Raw genomic sequence first — 21,068 nt, 5'->3', positions numbered from 1 at the left:
TTTTTGGTTGGTGGACTATTCTCAGTCCAGCAGGGACAGTGAGGTGTTTAAAAACTCCATCAGCGCCGCTCAGGTGGCGCAGCGGTAAAAGACATGCGCTGCAACCAGAGCTGGATTTCGAAGGAGCGTCGTTTCGAATCCAGCTCTGCCTTCACGGTAAATTGGACGTGCTAAATTTATATTAAAAATTTTTTTTTTTTTAACTCCAGCAGCGCTGCTGTGTCTTATCCACTCATACCACCACCATGTCAGTATCACTGCAGTGCTGAGAATGATCCACCACCCAAATAATACCTGCTCTGTAGTGGTCCTGTGAGAGTCCTGACCATTGAAGAACAGCATGAAAGGGGGCTAACAAAGCATGCAGAGAAACAGATGGACTACAGTCAGTAATTGTAGAACTACAAACTAGAGCTGATAAAATGGACTGTGAGTGTAGAACAAGGAGGTGGTTTTAATGTTATGGCTGATTAGTGTATATCATGCTTTAGAATTAAAAAACGTTTCAGCAGTTCAATCTTTAACACATGCTAACTAGCTTTAGCCTTCTTCAGTGTGCTGTCTGAGTAAAACAGTTCCAGATTGTTAAGCGCAGTGCAAACTGCCATCATTTATCATTCAGGTTATTATTCACTGATCTGTAGGAAAATATATTCATGTTGCCTTTTAGCTGTTAAACATCTCCTGTCCTCCTCGGTTTTGCACATGCCAAATATATCTCTAAATAAGTGTTTTTGTGTGTGTGTTAGTGCTGTAGGCCAGTGATTTACAGCCCTGCTCTTACACACGTCTTCAAACGTATCAGCCGGCTAGCTCGCGTTTTTTGAATTAACGTGGCTGTGTTGGAGCATGGTTGGGAATTCTTGCTGTATGTCAATGTCATGTTTCTCTTTGTGTTTATTTGTTTTAATAAAATTAATGAATAAGCCTCTGTGAGTGGGATTTTGCATTGTTTTGTAATCAGTGGGTTATGGATATGCTAAAGCCATGTTATTGGCGTAGTTACATAAAGGTAGATGACCGTGTGTTTCACATAATTTCTATTTTAAATTGCTTTAACAAGTCATAATGTGTTATAACCAGGCAGTAGATTGAAATATTTGTTTGTATAGCTTTATAGCATCCAATTGCTCCAAAACAAGCTGTATTTTATCAAGTGTAAACCACATTACACACTACAACTAAACTGACACTTTTTCCCTGCTTTACATGATTAAAAAATAGATTTTTTTATCCATAACTTCAATAGCATTTAAAGTATTCAGCAGATCAATAACTTCAATAGCTTTTTCTCCCTTTTAGCGTGTCCAATTTCCCAATTGCATCATGCTTCCTCTCCACCAATGCCGATCCCCGCTCTGATTGAGGAGAACGAAACTAACCCACGCCCCCTCCGACACGTGTTCAGCAGCCGTCTGCATTTCGTCACCTACACTTTGACGAGTGCAATGCGGATCAGCACTATGTGCGGAGAGACACACCCTGATCAACGCACTCTTTTTCCGTCTCTGTGCAGGCGCCATCAATCAGCCAGCAGAGGTCGTAATTGCATTAGTTATGAGAGAGTCCCTATCCGGCTTTTAATATCCCACCCCTATCTGAACAACAGGCCAATCGTCGTTCATGTGGTCACTCCGCCCAGCCGGCAGGCAGAGCTGAGATTCCATACGATGTATTCGAGATCCCAACTCTGGTGTTCAGTGTGTGTTTTACTGCTGCGCCACCTGACCTGCGTGTAGCTTTATTTACAATGGACATTGTCTAAAAGCAGCTTTACAGACCGGACAAAAATCCCTTCATGAGCAGGTTGAGGGCAACAGTGGCAAAGAAAAAGTCCCTAAATTTTACAGTGACGTAAGATTGAGAGGACGCAACAGGACCTCCATCCTTCTTGGAACATGAAATAATGAAACATATATAAATTATAAACTATAAATCAAATGTATTATAATAAAATAAATGAATGTAAATTATAGGGCAGCGCTAGCTCTGCAATTTAGGTAATGGAGTAGTGAAGGGATGGTTGTAATGCTGCCAAGTTGCCACTATTGGGCCACTGAGTGATTAGATTTACTTAGATTTTAGATTTTTGCATGATAAAGCTGTGGTTTTTGTTAAATCTTTACTTCTGATAAGTTCAATCTACTACTCTTCTTAAGTTACTCAAGTTATTAAAGTTAAAGTTAAAATGCAACCCCTTTCAAAAAAAATAAATAAACAAAAAATAAATACTTCCAACATTGTGGCAACAGTTTGGGTAAGGCCATTTCTTGTTCTTAAATGACTGTTGACCCTGTGCTCAAAGGAGAGTCCATAGAGACATGGGTGCATCCCAAAGCACTAACTGATGCCTTTTTTATTCGTGACCTAGAAGACAAGTTGACCATCTTGCTACAAGTTGGCCCTGCTAAACAGTGTAGGTCACATACATACTAACGCCTAACCTCATAGCATATGACCCAACTAAAAGTCTAAGTCACCTGCATACTGCTCCCTAACCTCATAGCATACGACCCTACTAAACAGTGTAGGTCACCTACATACTGCGACCTAACCTCATAGCATACGACCCTACTAAACACAGTAGGTCATCTACACAGTGCCACCCAACCTCATAGCATACTACCCTACTAAACAGTGTAGGTCACCTACATACTGCTCCGTAACCTCATAGCATACGACCCTACTAAAAGTCTAGGTCATCTACACAGTGCCACCCAACCTCATAGCATACTACCCTGCTAATCAGCGTAGGTCACCTACAGAGGTAGTGTGCAAATATTTTGTCTAACCTCATACTACCCATCTATAAGGTGTTCAAAAATCTTACCAGTGTGTAGGTGACCTACAGTGTTTAGTAGGGTAGTATGCTATGAGGTTAGGCGGCATTATATAGGTGACCTACAGTGTGTAGTTGGGTAGTATACTTTGAGGTTAGGCGGCTGTTTGTAGGTGACCTACAGTGTTTAGTAGGATCGTTCGCTATGAGGTAAGGCAGCTGTTTGTAGGTGACCTACAGTGTTTAGTAGGGTAGGATACTATGGGGTTAGGTGGCTGTAAGGTACACTTCATAGTAGGGTAGTAAACTATGTGGTTAGGGGGCAGTATTAGGACACAGCTATCTCCAAATCCAGACCTTTCTGTGACATTGCTAATATGCTTTTGACGGTCTCTGTTAGCTAATGTGTACCCGTGACGTAGAAGGAATTTGGTGAAGGTGAGGCTGTTTAGTAGAGTACTTACTACAGTGTGTGGTTAGGGGGTCATTTTTGGGCACCACCTTTGTAAAGTGACCTACACTTGATAGTAGGGTAGTGAACTATGTAGTTAGGGGGCAGTATTAGGCCACAGCTTCCTCCAAATCCAGAACTTTCTGTGGTGTTGCTAATGTGTACCTGTGAAATACAGGGGATTTGGTGAAGGTGAGGCTTACTATAGTGTGTGGTTGGGGGGTAGTTTTTGGACACCGCCTTTGTAAAGTGACCTACACTTGATAGTAGGGTAGTAAACTATGTAGTTAGGGGGCAGTATTAGGACACAGCTTTCTCCAAATCCAGAACTTTCTGTGGCGTTCCTAATGTGCTTTTGACCATTTCTGTTTGCTAATGTGTACCCGTGAAGTGGAAGGAATTTGGTGAATGTGAGGCTGTTTAGTAGAGTACTAACTATACTTTGGGGGTTGGGGGGTAGTTATTGGACACCGGCTTTGTAAAGTGACCTACACTTGATAGTAGGGTAGTGAACTATGTAGTTAGGGGGCAGTATTTGAACACAGCTTTCTCCAAATCTAGAACTTTCTGTGGTGTTCATAATGTGCATTTGACGGTTTTTTATTTGCTAATGTGAACCTGTGAAGTAGAAGTAATTTGGTGAAGGTGAAGCTTACTTCAGTGTGTGGTTAGAGGGTCATTTTTGGACACCGCCTTTGTAAAGTGACCTACACTTGATAGTAGGGCAGTAAACTATGTAGTTAGGGGGCAGTATTAGGACACAGCTTCCTCCAAATCCAGAACTTTCTGTGGCGTTGCTAATGTGCTTTCGACGGTTTTCATTTGGTAATGTGACCCCGTGAAGTTAAAGAAATTTGGTGAAGGCGTGTGGTTAGGAGGTAGTTTTTGGACACCGCCTTTGTAAAGTGACCTACACTTGATAGTAGGGTAGTAAACTATGTAGTTAGGGGGCAGTATTAGGACACAGCTTTCTCCAAATCCAGAACTTTCTGTGGTGTTCATAATGTGCATTTGACGGTTTTTTTATTTGCTAATGTGAACCTGTGAAGTAGAAGTAATTTGGTGAAGGTGAAGCTTACTTCAGTGTGTGGTTAGAGGGTCATTTTTGGACACCGCCTTTGTAAAGTGACCTACACTTGATAGTAGGGCAGTAAACTATGTAGTTAGGGGGCAGTATTAGGACACAGCTTCCTCCAAATCCAGAACTTTCTGTGGCGTTGCTAATGTGCTTTCGACGGTTTTCATTTGGTAATGTGACCCCGTGAAGTTAAAGAAATTTGGTGAAGGCGTGTGGTTAGGAGGTAGTTTTTGGACACCGCCTTTGTAAAGTGACCTACACTTGATAGTAGGGTAGTAAACTATGTAGTTAGGGGGCAGTATTAGGACACAGCTTTCTCCAAATCCAGAACTTTCTGTGGTGTTCATAATGTGCATTTGACGGTTTTTTTATTTGCTAATGTGAACCTGTGAAGTAGAAGTAATTTGGTGAAGGTGAAGCTTACTTCAGTGTGTGGTTAGAGGGTCATTTTTGGACACCGGCTTTGTAAAGTGACCTACACTTGATAGTAGGGTAGTATACTAAGTGGTTAGGGGGCAGTATTTGGACACAGCTACTGTATCTGCCACTTGGACGGCATTAAGCGCTGGTACTGAATGAAGATGGCGGAGGCGGCTGAGATTCGGCTAAACCGTTATTTCTGTCACTGCTGTAAAGCTAAAGTGGAGCCCAAACTGCCGGTAATTTACATGTTTAAGTTTGTTTTTGTTTAATGGCGCACGTTAAATGGAGTTGAATGGTTTAACACTGTGACAACTTTTGTAATGTAAAAACCCGTACATGTAATACATGTACATGTAAACAAGTAGTCTGTTTGTATTTCTTTCCTTTAAACTATAGAACATGAACATGTTAGGTGACGTGTTAGTGCTTCGCTTGACCAGCCGGTTTTCCCTGTTCTAAGTTTAGGAATGACATTATTGCTATATTTAGCGCTGATAGAAACAAGGAGGTAAATGACTTGTGTGTTATATTGTAAATTATGTAAAATATGTTGCTCATGAGCAGTTAAAGTAATAATATATAAATTAGTTTGATAACAGCCGTGTTGTTTTTGTAGCGGCAGGTTGTTTGGACACAAGAACAGCACGCGCCTGGTGTAACTCTGACCACGCCCCCTAGCCCGTGCGTGTGTATTTTTATGTCCGCGCGCTCGCGTTCACTAAAGCGCGTGCACAGGCAGTTCCAAATGACCATCCGAAAACTGGAGGGTGAAAGATATTTACCATTTATTAATAAATAACCCAATGCTACACTGTATTAAAGAGTGCAAGGGCACTTTTTAGTGCACTTACCCCCTACCCCCCTCAAATTTTCCTCCCAATCTAGTCGTATCCAATGAACTGATTTGTATTCCCTCCTCCACTGCTACTGACCTCCACTCCTCCAGAACAGGGTTTTTTTTTTTTTTCAAGCGACCCACATTTTGTCCATGATTTTTTGTGCGACCCAAGCGACACAAACAATACATCAAAACAGAACACAAAACGAAATCTACTTAATTCATAACAATGGTGGCAATCTGGTCCCACTGTGGTTTACAAGGTGTAACAAAAAGCCTCCACAAAGGGGCGTTCATGTACATTGTCATTTTGTGTTAATGTGCCTCTTAAAATTAGTTTATATAATTATTATTATTTTTCTCTGGGCTGGGCGCCTACATGAACAACGAGTGGCTGTTGTTCATACAGGGTGGGAGCCAGATAGGGACTCCTCGTAACTGAGGGAATTACGACCTCGACTGACTGATTGATGGTGCCTGCACAGAGTCCAGGGGAAAAAGCGTTGATCAGAGTGTGTCTCTCCGTACACAAAGCTGATCCACATATGAACTCGCCTCGTGCAGGTGAAAAGATGCAGTCGGGTACTGCATACGTGTTGAGGGGGTGTGTGGCAATCTCGCTCTCCTCAATCAGGGCAGGGATTGGCATCAGTAGAGAAAGTCGGGAGAAAAAGGGGAGAAAGTGCATAAACAAAAAAATTCAAAGAAAATACCAAACACAAAACGAAATATACCTAATTTATAAAAATGGTGGCAATCTGGTCAAGTGTAGGTCACCTACATACTGCAACCAAACCTCATAACACACATTAGCACACATTAAGCATAAAAACAGTATTTAAAAATCCCAACAACACTGCTGCACCTGAAACACTCATTGCCGTGCATTATCTGGCTTTGTATTTTGATTGGTAAATGGGGATCAGAGCAATATAACGACTACAATTAGTAATTTAGTCCCCTAAAGTTTATCTTTATGAGAGGTATAGCTTATAAAAAATGCATGTGCTATATACATTGACAACTAACAAAGTGCTTGGTAAGTGTATGTTTTATATTGTTCTTGTGTTACTTTTGTTACTCAAAATTACCTATCTATACACAGGATTTGGTTTGTCCCAGCTGTGAGTCTGATTTTATTGAGGAGGTAACAGAAAACTCCAGGTGAGTCCATATGTATTAATATCATACTACAGTGGTCTATCAAAGGCCATTAGTCTTTGTTAGGGAGCAATCACATGAGAAGCAGCAAAACCGCAAGCCTCTGCACAAATCACCACTTTGCTCAGAGCTTGGCTTGAGCGGTGTGTTAAAACATCATTAAAGTGCGTATATGAGACGAATATGCATTTGTCTTAGCTGCATTTACTGCAATGTTTCACTTTTAAACTTGTTTTATAGCTCGGGGTGCTGAGAAATTGTAAGTATCAGCTTTTCCAAAAAAAAAAAGTCTAAAACGCTTAATGTGAAAACACTAAACCTCTAATTATTTCTGGTCATAAGTTCTCTCCACTAATGAAATTCCTCGGTCATTGTTTTAATACAGTAAGTCACATTAAGTTTTATTCACATTTAGTGTTGTTCATATGGACTGAGTCATATCAAACAGTTCGTCTTATTGGAGGCGCCTTGAAAAGGTCAGGCAAGTGAAAAAATTGCGAGCCAGACGCGTCTAAAGTGCCGCACTCCATAGGAAACAACGTCACAGCCAGCGCAAAAGCGGTTTTGCTGCTTCTCATGTGTAAGCGCCTTTAGTCCAGCTAAATATGCAGTTTCATGCAAACGTTTGGGCACCTTTGTTTCAATGAGGTATTTAGTTGATTTCAAATTAGATATTTTGTTGATTTTTGATGTGAAAATAAATACACAACCTCCACTGCATACATTTTTTAAAATGTTGTTTTTGCAAATGTACACGTGTAGTCACTTTTTAATCTATGGCTTTTAAAATAGAATTAAAAAATGACAAGGACAAGTAACAAGGTATGGACACCCTACTAAGTCAGTACTAAGACACCTTTAATGGAATCCATTATTTTGTTTACGCATGTAATATCTCCTGTGCAGACATCCCAAGTTGCAAAAACTCATTTCAGGGAGGTACCCCCGGACCTCAACCCCGACCCCCCAAGCCCAAAAAAAAAAAAAAAAAAAGCTAAAAAACCTCTCGCACACACCAAAGGATATGGGTGATAACAGAACTTTTAGGAGCTGCTAACTGAGCTACTAAGCTAACTGTTCGCGTCACAAACACATTAATGTGTACTACATAGTGCACTAGATAGTGTGAAAGATAATAGATTTATGTTCCCTACATAGTGCACTAGATTGTATATTAGAAAAGACTGTATGTTCCTTACTTAGTGCACTAGACAGTGTACTAGATAATAGACTTATGTTTCTTACATAATGCTTTAGGTAGCGTATTAGTTAACAGATTTAGGTTCCCTACATAGTGCACTAGATAGTATTTTAGATATGAATTTATGTTCCCTACGTAGTGCACTAGATAGTGAATTAGACAATTGGTTTGTTCCCTACACAGTGCACTAGATTGTACTGTATATCAGATAACGGATTTATGTTCCCTACATAGTGCACTAGATAGTAGTTTAGATATGAATTTATGTTCCCTATGTAGTGCACTAGATAGTGAATTAGACAATTGGTTTGTTCCCTACACAGTGCACTAGATTGTATATCAGATCACGGATTTATGTTCCTTACATAGTGCACTAGATAGTGTATTAGATAACACATTCATGTTCACTACATAGTGCACTAGAAAGTATAACTAGATGATGATTTGTGTTCCTTACATAGTGCACTAGATAGTGTATTACATAGTTAATTATGTTCCCTACATAGTGCACTAAATTGTATATCAGATAACGGATTTATGTTCCCTACATAGTGCACTAGACAGTATATTGGACAATTGATTTATGTTCCCTACACAGTGCGCTAGATTGTATATCAGATAACGGATTTCAAAGTCTGTGTCGTCTGCGTGCGCATTTGTGTCGCTCTTGGCCGCTCGTTCTAGATTCCGGGAGATTTTATCTGACTTGCGGGCATCAGGGAGCCGCTATGTATATGCGGGAGACTCCCGGAACTTCCGGGAGACTTGGGATGTCTGCCTGTGCCGCTGACATTCCCTTAGCCAATAGTGGCCAGATCATTTTATTTCTGTACACTTCAGATGTTGGCTTCTGTGGTGACGTCATAGTCAAGGTTTCCGTCTTTTAACACTTCCAACCAGCTCATGTTTGTGTAAGTATTCCTGTGTGAGCGAAGCCTTCCTGGGTCCGGGTCCTTTGCTTTTACATAGGGGTTTTGCTTTGTCTTTCTGGCCAGCATCCAAACAGTTTCATCAGAGAAATTTTAGAGTGCTTCAGATCTTGCTTTGATCTCCACAGTTTTCTGCTGTATACATCATTTTATAGCCTTTCCCTGCTTTGTAGGCATCAATTAGCTTCGTTTTTAGACAGATGTTTAAAAGAGCCTTTGGTTTTTCGGCGTTAGCACAAGGCTTAAAGAGCCAGATAATATGGTATGCTTTGGAATTTTCAGCAGTCCTCGTTTCAGCTCTAACAAGTCAATTAGGCAAGTTAATTAATTGTGTTTATACTTGTAGTTCGGTTCCTTTGGTCCGGACCAACCAAGAAAATGAGACAATGTTACATTTTAGTTCTGGTTTGCTTAGCATTCACACTTAAATATTTACAACTGAACCAAAATAAGTAAAATAAATTATGTTTGTCGCATGTATGACATGGTGATGACATGACATGACATTTACCTTTATAATAATAATTGTTTCCTTTGCACTCACTGGCATCATGTGACATTATGTTGTGTTTGATTCATTTCACGCCTGAAACGAATTGCACAAGAATTCATTTAGAAACGGGAGACCTTGGTGTCTCCAATAAACCTCGACTGCATGTCTTTGGACTGTGGGAGAAAACCAGAGCACCCGGAGGAAACCCACACAGACACAGGGAAAACATGCAACTCCATACAGTAAGGACTCGGACCACTCTACTTGGGAATCAAACCCAGGACCGTCTTGCTGTGAGGCAACAGTGCTACACACCAAGCCACCGTGCTGAATGCCCTTTCTGACGCAACCCTCTTTATTTTTATCAGGGCTTGGGACCAGCACTCAGAATGCACTGACAAGTGCACCTCCGAATGGCTAGGCTGTTCGACTATATCCCCCCACCTATACCTAGCCAATCATGTCAGTGTAGGTGCCCGCCAGCCAATAGCACTGCCAAGATGCAGCGTTCGAAGTGGCTAGTGTGATTTACAAATGACAGAATTTGGCCAGGGGTTCCCGAACAGTATATAAACTAAATGTTTATGGCTATAATACATGTAACATGAAATGGAGCAAAGTAATACAAATAACTGCATGAAACAGATCTTTAGTCTTTGATCTTTAGTCTTTGATCTTCAGTCTTCTACAGATTGAGGACACTGCAAGTGACGAGGTGTTGGCCAGTGATGGCATGGCTTCTCACTTTGCTGAGGTAACACTTGTAACTTCCAACACCTACATGGTTTAGTGATTTAAACTCAATAACACACCTAAAATTGTTGAAACTACTTCTAATCATGAATCTTCGTTAGTTATGGCAGCTGCTCTTCCTGGAACGTTCCGCCCTGCTCTCCAACCCCATCGCCTCCAACTCCAAATCTCTCACCAGCAGCTCTACTCTTCCCACGGCGCTTTCTGATCCTCCACCAGATGCATTACGGTCTAGAGTTTCTCCAGGAGATTGTTCGGAGTCCTCAAATGTTCAGAGGATTCCTTCACAGCCCGATCTACAGACACACCCAGAGACAGACCAAGGACCAGCGGTGGAGGGGTTTGTACATTTAAATATGCATTCGATTAAGTTTTAGTACTAGATGTGTGAAGGTGATTAGGTTCGATGCAAGTCTGTCAACATCTGCGCTCACATTGGATCTGGTTTTAGTGTTTAATGTATGAGGGATCTTCAAAAAGTTTCAGCACTTTTATATTTTGGTTGGAAACGATGAGTAGTAATTGGTTGTGTCTGAGAGACCGAGAGAGCTTATAGTCCAGATTTAGCACCATCTGATTTCCACTTTTTTGGACGCTCAAAGAAGCTTTAAGAGAAGGAAGATTTTCATGTGATGATGATGTAAAAGCAGCACTGCATCAGTGGCTACACGCTCAACTAAAAACATTTTTGCTGATGGCATTAAAATGGTATGACATCGCAAAGGAAGGTGACTGTAGAAAAGTGATGTAATTTGTTTTTGAAATTCTTAATAAATAGAGTTTAAAAAGTGCAGAAACTCTGAAGTATCCTCCTACTATAGCTGAGACCGAAAGCTGACTAAAGCTGAACTGAGAACTTCAATATTGTAAAATGAGAACGCTATACATAATCATCACAATCAGCCACCTTCCATTGCAAATAAGGTTTATTAGTGAAATGTACAGACTTTCAGCTGTTTGCAATAAAACCAATCAAAAAAGAACAATTTAAATGGTTCAACATGACTAATATAACAAGTGGTTGCTCCAGTTTTAATCCAAAATACTACTTTTAATGACTAAAAATTCACTAATATTATTTGGCTTGGATGTTGCCTTCTTTATTAGCCTTCTTCACATCCCATCAAAGATTTTTATCTGGTAAAATACATGTGTAGCCTCATACAGATGTTTGATATGTTACACGAGGAGTTTTTCAAACCGAATGCGGCCAAACTATGTCTAAAAATTACTCGGTGCATTTAGCTTTGATTGTTGACAGCAATATGCATCATACCTTTTATAATCTAGGAATTGAAGCAGTGAAGGGTTATGATTAAGGCCCTACCTAATTCATAGCGGTGAAAATTGCCGTTTCCCATGTAATAAGCAATTTGCAGTGAAATGTAAAATTGAGGGTTTGTGTTCTGCGATTTAACATTTTTTATTCACATATCATTCACGTAGTGCCTCACGTTTACTGGTTAATTTGCACTATGAGGTGGTCTTAGCAATCCTATGGCAATTTAGTTAGCAATCGATTAGTCAAAATGTGCAAGATGTCAAAATTTAAAGCAGCTAAAAACTCCCAATCAATTCTGAGGAGGGCGTGTCGAAACATGGTCAAAGATGAGTCTTGCACCGTCGCATTTATTCTATGATTCAATTTATGAGTGTTATTTAATGACTACCGTGAAATCTGCGATTTTTGAAAACCGAGGTCCGTGAAATGGAGTACATTTTCCCATGAATTTAGTTGGGCCCTAATTATGATCCATGCTGTGCTATTAAACAGTAGGACCTTGATAATGCTGGCATTTATAGTTTTGATTCTCCAGTGACTTTAAACTCAGAACATTAAATGTTTGAGCCACCGTTGAGACTGACGGATTACAAAATGAAGAGTTTCTAACATAAATCTCGTCCTTTTTATTCAGTAGCTTGAACACGGCAATCAGTACAGCCGTGACGTTTTTCCCCACTGTATTTCAGTTCAGTATCAGCATTCTTAAAGAGCTGTTCTTTTTCAAGTGATAAGTTTTAAAGCCTGTATAACGCCTGCACGCCAAATGGGTTTCCGAAGGTCAGATAAGTGCTTGGCTGAGGGAAGGCTGGCCATACAAATCACTCTATTAAAATGAGTACAGATGGGCAGTAAAGTGTGAATAGGTTCGGTTGAGCAGGTTGCGTGTTAGTGTTTACAATGAGGCATCACATATGGTGCAGTTTTACATAATGTGTGTTTTCACCTGTTATTACTGGCTGCTTGCTATGCTGCCCTCTGTTCAATAAACAGCTAACAGTTTCGTAGATTAAAAGCATCAGGCTTAACCGTATGTCAAGATTCCTTTTCGCTTTTTATTCACCGCTAAGCCTCTACATCTCCAGAATAGCCAGCAGTTTGTCTAGCAGCTTTCCAGGCTTATATCAGGCCTTTTTAGTGCTCTGAGTGTACAGAAAGCATGCTAAACTCTATAGACTAAATAAGCAGACCTTTGTTTGCCTTTTCTTCTCTCTGATCCCTTAATTACCTTGATTAGATCACTTACAATGTACAGTGTTTCACTTAGAGCTTTAGCAAAACATCTAAAGCTGCAACTAATCAATTATATTGACACTGCTAACAGGAATTGTTAATGGATTTCTTTATGGATTAGCTGTCATTAGGATTGCTTTATTAGAGGAAGAATACATTGTAGCATCGTTTGTAGAGTATTCTACATTGTAGAATACAAGCATCGTAGAAGCACCACTTGTAGACACAAGTATACGATAAAAGTACCCTCAGACAAAAAACAAGACGAGTTTACTCAGAAAGACAGTTCTAGAAGCTGAACTTGCACTTTACAGGAACAGGGAACAGGAAACTAGTGCGTAAATAACGTAAAGAGAAAGTCACATGCAGGATGAAGACCTTGTTTAGCTATTATTAATTCACATGAGCAGACTAGAACACAGACGAAAATTGATATTTGTTCAGCTTCCCTCAAACAGCTCATTATAACTAACACAGTGCTGAATGCTATATTTATATTATATATATTTATAGTTCAGATAATCAGATAAACAGAACCTGCACTCTATGAACCGTGCTGGCTCTCTACCGCTGGGATCCAGGGTTTGAATCCCCAGCGGTGCTATCAGTCAGTTGGCATTTTCATACGAACATTATTGGCTGTGTCTGGGTGATTTTGGGGAGGGGGGGTAGCATTCATGGTATTTAGCAGATGCCGTTAAGCAAAGCAACTTACAATTGTGACTGAATACGATGTAAGCAAGTAAGAATTAAGGGTTTATTTCAGGGGCACATTAGTGGCAACCTTTCAATCAGTAGTTAAGTAACTTAGCCTCTGACCTACCATATATGAACAAGATTACAGACCTTAGCATTTTGCTATGTTAATATATTTATTTTATGGTATTTACAGACAGTCAGGGATTTTCATATACAGGGTTAGATCCCCCCACTGCTGCCACCTTTTTGCACGGGACCAGTTTCAAACTGAATTACTGTATATAACCAGTGCCGTGAGGGGTTAGGTATGGCTGAAACAAATCAGGAAGACTGTTGGAAACACTTGTCTGAATTTTTTTAAGGATCGTCCAGGAGTTCTTGACTGGCCTATTCTCCAACTCTGGTAGTGCGAGATCCCAGCTGTCATCATGGTAGGTGGTTATTTTTTGTGACCATAATTTGCTTGTGCTTTATACACCGATCAGCTATAACATTAAAACCACCTCCTTGTTTCTACACTCACTGTCCATTTTATCAGCTCCACTTACCATATAGAAGCACTTTGTAGTTCTACAATTACTGACTGTAGTCCATCTGTTTCTCTGCATGCTTTGTTAGCCCCCTTTCATGCTGTTCTTCAATGGTCAGGACCCCCACAGGACCAACACAGAGCAGGTATTATTTAGGTGGTGGATCATTCTCAGCACTGCAGTGACACTGACATGGTGGTGGTGTGTTAGTGTGTGTTGTGCTGGTATGAGTGGATAAGACACAGCAATGCTTATAGAGTTTTTAAACACCTCACTGTCACCGCTGGACTGAGAATAGTCCACCAACCAAAAATATCCAGCCAACAGCGCCCCGTGGGCAGCGTCCTGTGACCACTGATGATGGTCTAGAAGACCAACTCAAACAGCAGCAATAGATGAGCGATCGTCTTTAGTGACTTTACGTTTACAAGGTGGACCAACTAGGTAGGAGTGTCTAATAGAGTGGACAGTGAGTGGACACGGTATTTAAAAACTCCAGCAGCATTGCTGTGTGTGATCCACTCATACCAGCACAACACACACTAACACACCACCACCATGTCAGTGTCACTGCAGTGCTGAGAATCATCCACCACCTAAATAATACCTGCTCTGTGGGGGTCCTTTGGGGGTCCTGACCATTGAAGAACATAGTAATAGCAGGTTAAAAAAGTATGTAGAGAAACAGATGGACTACAGTCAGTAATTGTAGAACTACAAAGTGCTTCTATATGGTAAGTGGAGTTGATAAAATCGACAATGCGTAGAAACAAGGTGGTTTTAATGTTATGGCTGATTGATGTATATACATACATACACTGTCAAAACTTTGACAAATGTTAATCACTTGTCAAAATTGTTGCGTTTAAAATTATATTTGCAATGAAGTGATTATTATATTGACGTTTATGCGCTTGTCGGTTCAAAACTCAGCTCTGCCATCCGGCAGGCTGAGCGCCTACATGGACAACGATTGGCTTGTTGTTCATTCAGGGCGGGTCCCGGATGAAACCTCATAACTAATGCAATTCTGACCTCTGCTGGCTGATTGATTGCGCGTGCACATAGGCGAAGGATAATGTGTTGATCAGGGTATGGCTCTCTTTATGGTACACAAAGCTGATCCGCATATGATCTCGCCTCGTGCAGGTGAAAAGATGCAGTCGGCTACTGCTCACATGTCGAAATGGGCGTGCGTTTGTCTCGGCTCTTCACAACCAGGGCGGAGAGCAACATCAGTAGAGAGGGAGCGTAATGCAATGGAGTATTTGGATACGATTAGATTGGGAGGGAAATTGGGGACAAATGCAAAAAAAAAAAAGTTGACATATTAATGATACAAATTTAACTGTAAACTGTAAGATATCAGTTTTTGACCAAATTCAAAATCAATTATCTGTGTTTGTAATTGCAAGTTACAATGTTGGAGTCATAATAGAATTTTGAAATTTAATCAACATTTGCCAAAGTTATAGGCAAAGGTACAAAGGTCCCTTTTTTTCTCACAGTATATATATATATATATATATATATATATAAATGCGATCTTGCTTCCCAGGTCTGGAATGTTGCACTCAAACCCGGGAGATTATGCCTGGGGACAGGGAGGGTACGATGCAGTCATCACACAGGTAGGTGGTGTCATTACTGACCAAGCTGTCCACTCTGCAATTGATTTTTTGCTTTTAAAAGACAGAAATTGCATGAATTATGGAATATATTCTCTCTTGCTCTGTCATCTTTCTACCCCTCAGTTGCTGGGTCAGTTGGAGAATGCTGGTCCCCCACCTGCTGAGAAAGAAATGATCTCATCCCTTCCTACCATCCACGTCTCCTCAGAGCAAACCGGTAAGTTCCCATCATTCTCTGAGTCATCACACACATACCACCATCCTTCATCTGTTACTGTGATACTGTGGGAAAAAAAAAGTCCCACACACACATTTCTAGATGCCTCACCATAAGGGATTTTCCAGCATTTTTTTGGCACACAACAATGCACAGTTGGTTTGAAGAGGTGGTAAAGGATGATACAAATAATGAAAACACAAATGAAAACAAAAACAGGAACAATGGTCAGGACTCTCCAGGACCACTACAGAGTAGTTTTTTGGGTGGTGGATCATTCTCAGCACTGCAGTGACACTGACATGGTGGTGGTGTGTTAGTGTGTGTTGTGCTGGTATGAGTGGATCAGACACAGCAGCGCTGATGGAGTTTTTAAACACCTCACTGTCACTGCTGGACTGAGAATAGTCCACCAACCAAAAATATATCCAGCCAACAGCGCCCCATGGGCAGCGTCCTGTGACCACTGATGAAGGTCTAGAAGATGACCTAGAAGATGAAACTGGTCCCGTGGCAACAGTGGGGGGATCCAACCCTGTATATGAAAATCCCTGACTGTCTGTAAATACCATAAAATAAATATATTAACATAGCAAAATGCTAAGGTCTGTAATCTTGTTCATATATGGTAGGTCAGAGGCTAAGTTACCTAACTACTGATTGAAAGGTTGCCACTAATGTGCCCCTGAAATAAACTCAAACAGCAGCAATTGATGAGCGATCGTCTCTGACTTTACATCTACAAGGTGGACCAACTAGGTAGGAGTGTCTAATAGAGTGGACAGTGAGTGGACACGGTATTTAAAAACTCCAGCAGCGCTGCTGTGTCTGATCCACTCATACCGGCACAACACACTACACACTAACACACCACCACCATGTCAGTGTCACTGCAGTGCTGAGAACGATCCACCACCTAAATGATACCTGCTCTGTGGTGGTCCTGTGGGGGTCCTGACCATTGAAGAACAGGGTGAAAGCAGGCTAAAAAGGTATGCAGAGAAACAGATGGACTACAGTCAGTAATTGTAGAACTACAAAGTGCTTCTATATGGTAAGTGGAGCTGATAAAATGGACAGTGAGTGTAGAAACAAGGAGGTGGTTTTAATGTTATGGCTGATTGGTGTATGTTAGTCGCTTTGGATAAAGGTGTAAATGTAAATGAGTGTGGCTGAAGTAATTCATTAAATGAAATCAATAATTCGAAAGAGAAAAATTAAGTTTCAAACCAAGTAGCTGGTGTGCTAGCGGAATATCCTGCTGCGCCACCTGGGCGCCTTGAGTTTAAGTGTTGAATTATGAATACCTTCCGAATCCACCACAGCTATTCAAGGGCAAAAAGTTCAGCATTATTTGTTTAAGTGCCATTTAAAGCTCTCTTTCAAATGGAAATGTATTCTAATGAAACACATATTCTTATTCCTGCTTGACCTGTTTTTCTTTCATTCGTTCATCTGTCCTCCAGCAAGGCGTTTGGAATGCCCTGTGTGCAGGGAGGAGTACTCACCAGGGGAATTGGTCCGACAGCTGCCCTGTCTGCACTGTTTTCACACTGACTGCATAGTGCCTTGGTTACAGCTGGTGAGAGATGATGAAACAGACATTTTACATGAGCAGTAGCTAACAGTTTTTTCTATATCTAAAGGGAATGAAGTTTAACACACACTGACATCATTGCTCTTTAGAGTCGTAATCTTGGGTGGCTTTTCAGACAAAGCAATCCAAAGATGTTTCTAACTGATCTGGCATTCCCAAACAGGATATTGAAATGAACTTCATTTACATATCTAAAGCAAACCCGTTTTTACAGATATTTTGCTTGTAAGACAACCCCTTTACAATAGCCTAGGGGCCTACACAGACATGATTGGCAATATCTAACCTCTTATCTTACCTAACGCCACGGACCAAGAAATGAGCCTTTTTCCATGTAATATACAATTTGCTGTGAAATTCAAAATGTAAGGTTTATGTTTAGCGATTTAACATTTTTCATTTGTGTAGCATTCAAGTGCCTCATGTTTACTGGTTAATTTTAGATTAGATTAGATTCAACTTTATTGTCATTACACATGTACAAGTACAAGGCAACGAAATGCAGTTTAGCATCTAACCAGAAGTGCAATAAGCAGCAAGTGCAGGATGTACAATATCTACGATATACTGTACATTATTTACAGAATATTGGCAGTGGTATGAACAAGATCTACAAAGTTGAATCAGTTCATCTGGACACAAGTTTGTTGTAGAGATACGTTTCGTCACTCAATCCGAATGACTTCTTCAGACTGAAGAAGTCATTCGGATTGAGTGACGAAACGTATCTCTACAACAAACTTGTGTCCAGATGAACTGATTCAACTTTGTGGATTTGTGTACCTGGATTATTGAGCATGCATCAACAGAGTATGAACAAGATATACAGGTAAATATATTATTGAATGTACTATAAACATGATATATATATATACGTATATATATATATATATATATATATATATATATATATATACAGTATATATATACTGTATATAGATATATATATATATATATATATATATATATATATATATATATATATATATTTAAGCAATAGAACACGAGAGGGAGTGTGTTATCGCGAATAACATCACGGCTGTGATTTGGTCGCAGGCACGCAGTGCCGTAGATCATCACAGTCGTGATGTTATTCGCAATAACACACAACCTCAAGTGTTCTATTGCTTTTATACAACAGTTTTTACAAAATAAAGAAAGAAAATAAATCAAAGAAGCCCTGAATTGTGAGTGTGTGTGTTTGCCCTGTGATGGACTGGCCACCTGTCCAGGGTATTTCCTGCCTTTCACCCAGTGAATTGTACCCACTACGACCCTGAACAGGATAAAGCGATGGTAAAACAAACAATAAATGGTATTAGATAGCAAAACTGCTCCCTCCTTTGGCTGCTCCCTTATTTAGTGATCGCCACAGTGAATCACTCTGCTCCGCATTCCTGATTTGGCACACTTTTAACCCTGGATGCCCTTTCTGACACACAGCTCCTTAACTGTTTGGGCTCTGCAAATCTTACTGGCTCTGTCAATGGCTAGGCTGCTCGCTGACCCCTGTCCCTTCCCAAAAATAGCCAATCTCGTCTGTGTAGACACCTGACCGACCAATAGCACCGCTGAGATTCTATCTATATATATATATTTACACTGATCAGCCATAACATTATGACCACCTCCTTGTTTCTACACTCACTGTCCATTTTATCAGCTCCACTTACCATATAGAAGCACTTTGAAGTTCTACAATTACTGACTGTAGTCCATCTGTTTCTCTACATACTTTTTTAGCCTGCTTTCACCCTGTTCTTCAATGGTCAGGACCCCCACAGAGCCACCACAGCGCTGCTGGAGTTTTTAGATACTGTGTCCACTCACTGTCCACTCTATTAGACACTCCTACCTAGTTGGTCCACCTTGTAGATGTAAAGTCAGAGACGGTCGCTCATCTATTGCTGCTGTTTGAGTTGGTCATCTTCTAGACCTTCATCAGTGGTCATAGGACTCTGCCCACAGGGCGCTATTGGCTGGATATTTTTGGTTGGTGGACTATTATTTAAAAACTCCATCAGCATTGCTGTGTCTTATCCACCCATACCAGCACAACACACACTAACACACCACCACCATGTCAGTGTCACTGCAGTGCCGAGAATGATCCACCACCCAAATAATACCTGCTCTGTGGTGGTCCTGGGAGAGTCCTGACCATTGAAGAACAGCATGAAAGGGGGCTAACAAAGCATGCAGAGAAACAGATGGACTACAGTCAGTAATTGTGGAACTACAAAGTGCTTCTATATGGTAAGTGGAGCTGATAAAATGGACAGTGAGTGTAGAAACAAGGAGGTGGTCATAACATTATGCCCAATCGGTGTATTATCTTAATTTATGTCTATTTTCTGTTGTTTACAGCATGATACTTGTCCTGTGTGTCGGAAAAATCTACATGGCGAAGATGTCAAACTTCTAAACCAGACTCCAGCTGAAGAGGCCGGCTCTGTCACCAGAGAAACCTCCAAAACTTAGCATTTCAGAAAAGACCTCATAATACTTTCTCTTCTTTAACAAGAACTCCTCACAATTTACATCTATGCTGCAAACCAAATTCAACTAATTAGCTATCAGACTTTTATTTAGCTGATCCTCACACTTAATTACAAGTATTTCTTAATATCTTATAGTTCTGTGTGCAAGCGTATCATATGTCTGGGTAAACAGGCCCTGAAAACACTGGTCTAGACTGAACTTCTTATGTTTACACAACGTTCTTGTTATGTCAGTCTGAATTTAGACAAGCCTCAAGGTGTCTTGCATTCCTCGAACACAAACATGGCAGACTTCTGTGCTATAAAGTCAGCAGCATTGTTTGGTTACCTTGTCGCCTCTGAATTCTACCTAAAGCACATCTAAGCATTAAAAATTGCACATAAGTTACTTTTTCTTAAGTGAGTTCTTATAAAAAAAGTTAGTTTGAGATGGTTAACATCTATTCTTGCTTCATGGGTTATTTTGCAGATTATTATTGAATTAAAATGCAATTGTGTGCAAAATTTTCCTGTAGATTAGTAAGTGTGCTTTGATGTGAAAGATCATAGTTTTGGGGGACATTATTTCAGGACCATATTTGCCCTATCACTTGTAAAAGTAAATGTTTCAAAATTGAAAAGATATATGGTGACCTACTGCTCGTATTAAATAGTTTACACATTTACACTGTTGTAGGTAAACCAGGGGAGAATAAGTTGGGGACTGAAGGGCCAGAATCTAGCAATCTAGTTTGGCGATTTGCCTGTTCAGACACACCCGATTCAACGGGCAAGGTAAATTCCAGGCTAAGTGGGTATAACAGAGCAGGAAAATCACCAAACTGTGTTAAATTTCATTGTAGACATTGTGGTGCACACCCAATATAACTTGTTTGTTTGTTGTTTAAATGCAAGCATGAGTGCTTGGTCCTGGTCAGGGTCGTGTTGGGTGCCAGGGCAGCAATTCATTCCAAGGTAACACACTTACATATTACACTCTCCCACTTACACTTAAGGGGGAATATAGTGCAGCCTGTTCCCCCTCTGCATGTTTTTTGCTGGTGGGAGAAAACCTATACTGACATTGGGGAGAACATACAAAACTTCTCACAGACGGACTGGAAGTGAGGAATGAAATCAGGACCTCGGGAGCCATGTTGCTGTGGGGCACCCAATACTTTCTGCTTTTTAGACACTTTTAGGGTGAATATGACACTGTGTACAGCTTTATTCTCAGGGTCATTTCTGTTCTATTTCTCCATCTAATGGCATTATTATTTATCAAGACAGTGT

At 40.5% G+C, this 21,068-nt stretch overlaps 1 protein-coding gene across 1 annotated transcript; it reads left to right on the top strand.

The window, feature by feature from the left end:
• Positions 1–3,908: 3,908 nt before the first annotated feature.
• On the top strand, positions 3,909–20,184 carry rnf115b (ring finger protein 115b). The gene is made up of 9 exons (XM_062990071.1): positions 3,909–4,967; positions 6,675–6,733; positions 10,035–10,107; positions 10,208–10,446; positions 13,683–13,751; positions 15,409–15,481; positions 15,605–15,698; positions 17,165–17,280; positions 19,663–20,184. Exons 1-9 carry the CDS (start codon positions 4,884–4,886, stop codon positions 19,774–19,776), a joined length of 921 nt encoding a protein of 306 aa, XP_062846141.1. The 5' UTR covers positions 3,909–4,883; the 3' UTR covers positions 19,777–20,184.
• The last annotated feature ends 884 nt before the right edge of the window (positions 20,185–21,068 follow it).

The sequence above is a fragment of the Trichomycterus rosablanca genome, chromosome 2 (genome assembly GCF_030014385.1).
Source record: "Trichomycterus rosablanca isolate fTriRos1 chromosome 2, fTriRos1.hap1, whole genome shotgun sequence".
Taxonomy (NCBI): Eukaryota; Metazoa; Chordata; class Actinopteri; order Siluriformes; family Trichomycteridae; genus Trichomycterus; species Trichomycterus rosablanca.
Note: the sequence above shows the minus strand (reverse complement) of the source record. Positions and strands in the feature narration are given on the sequence as shown.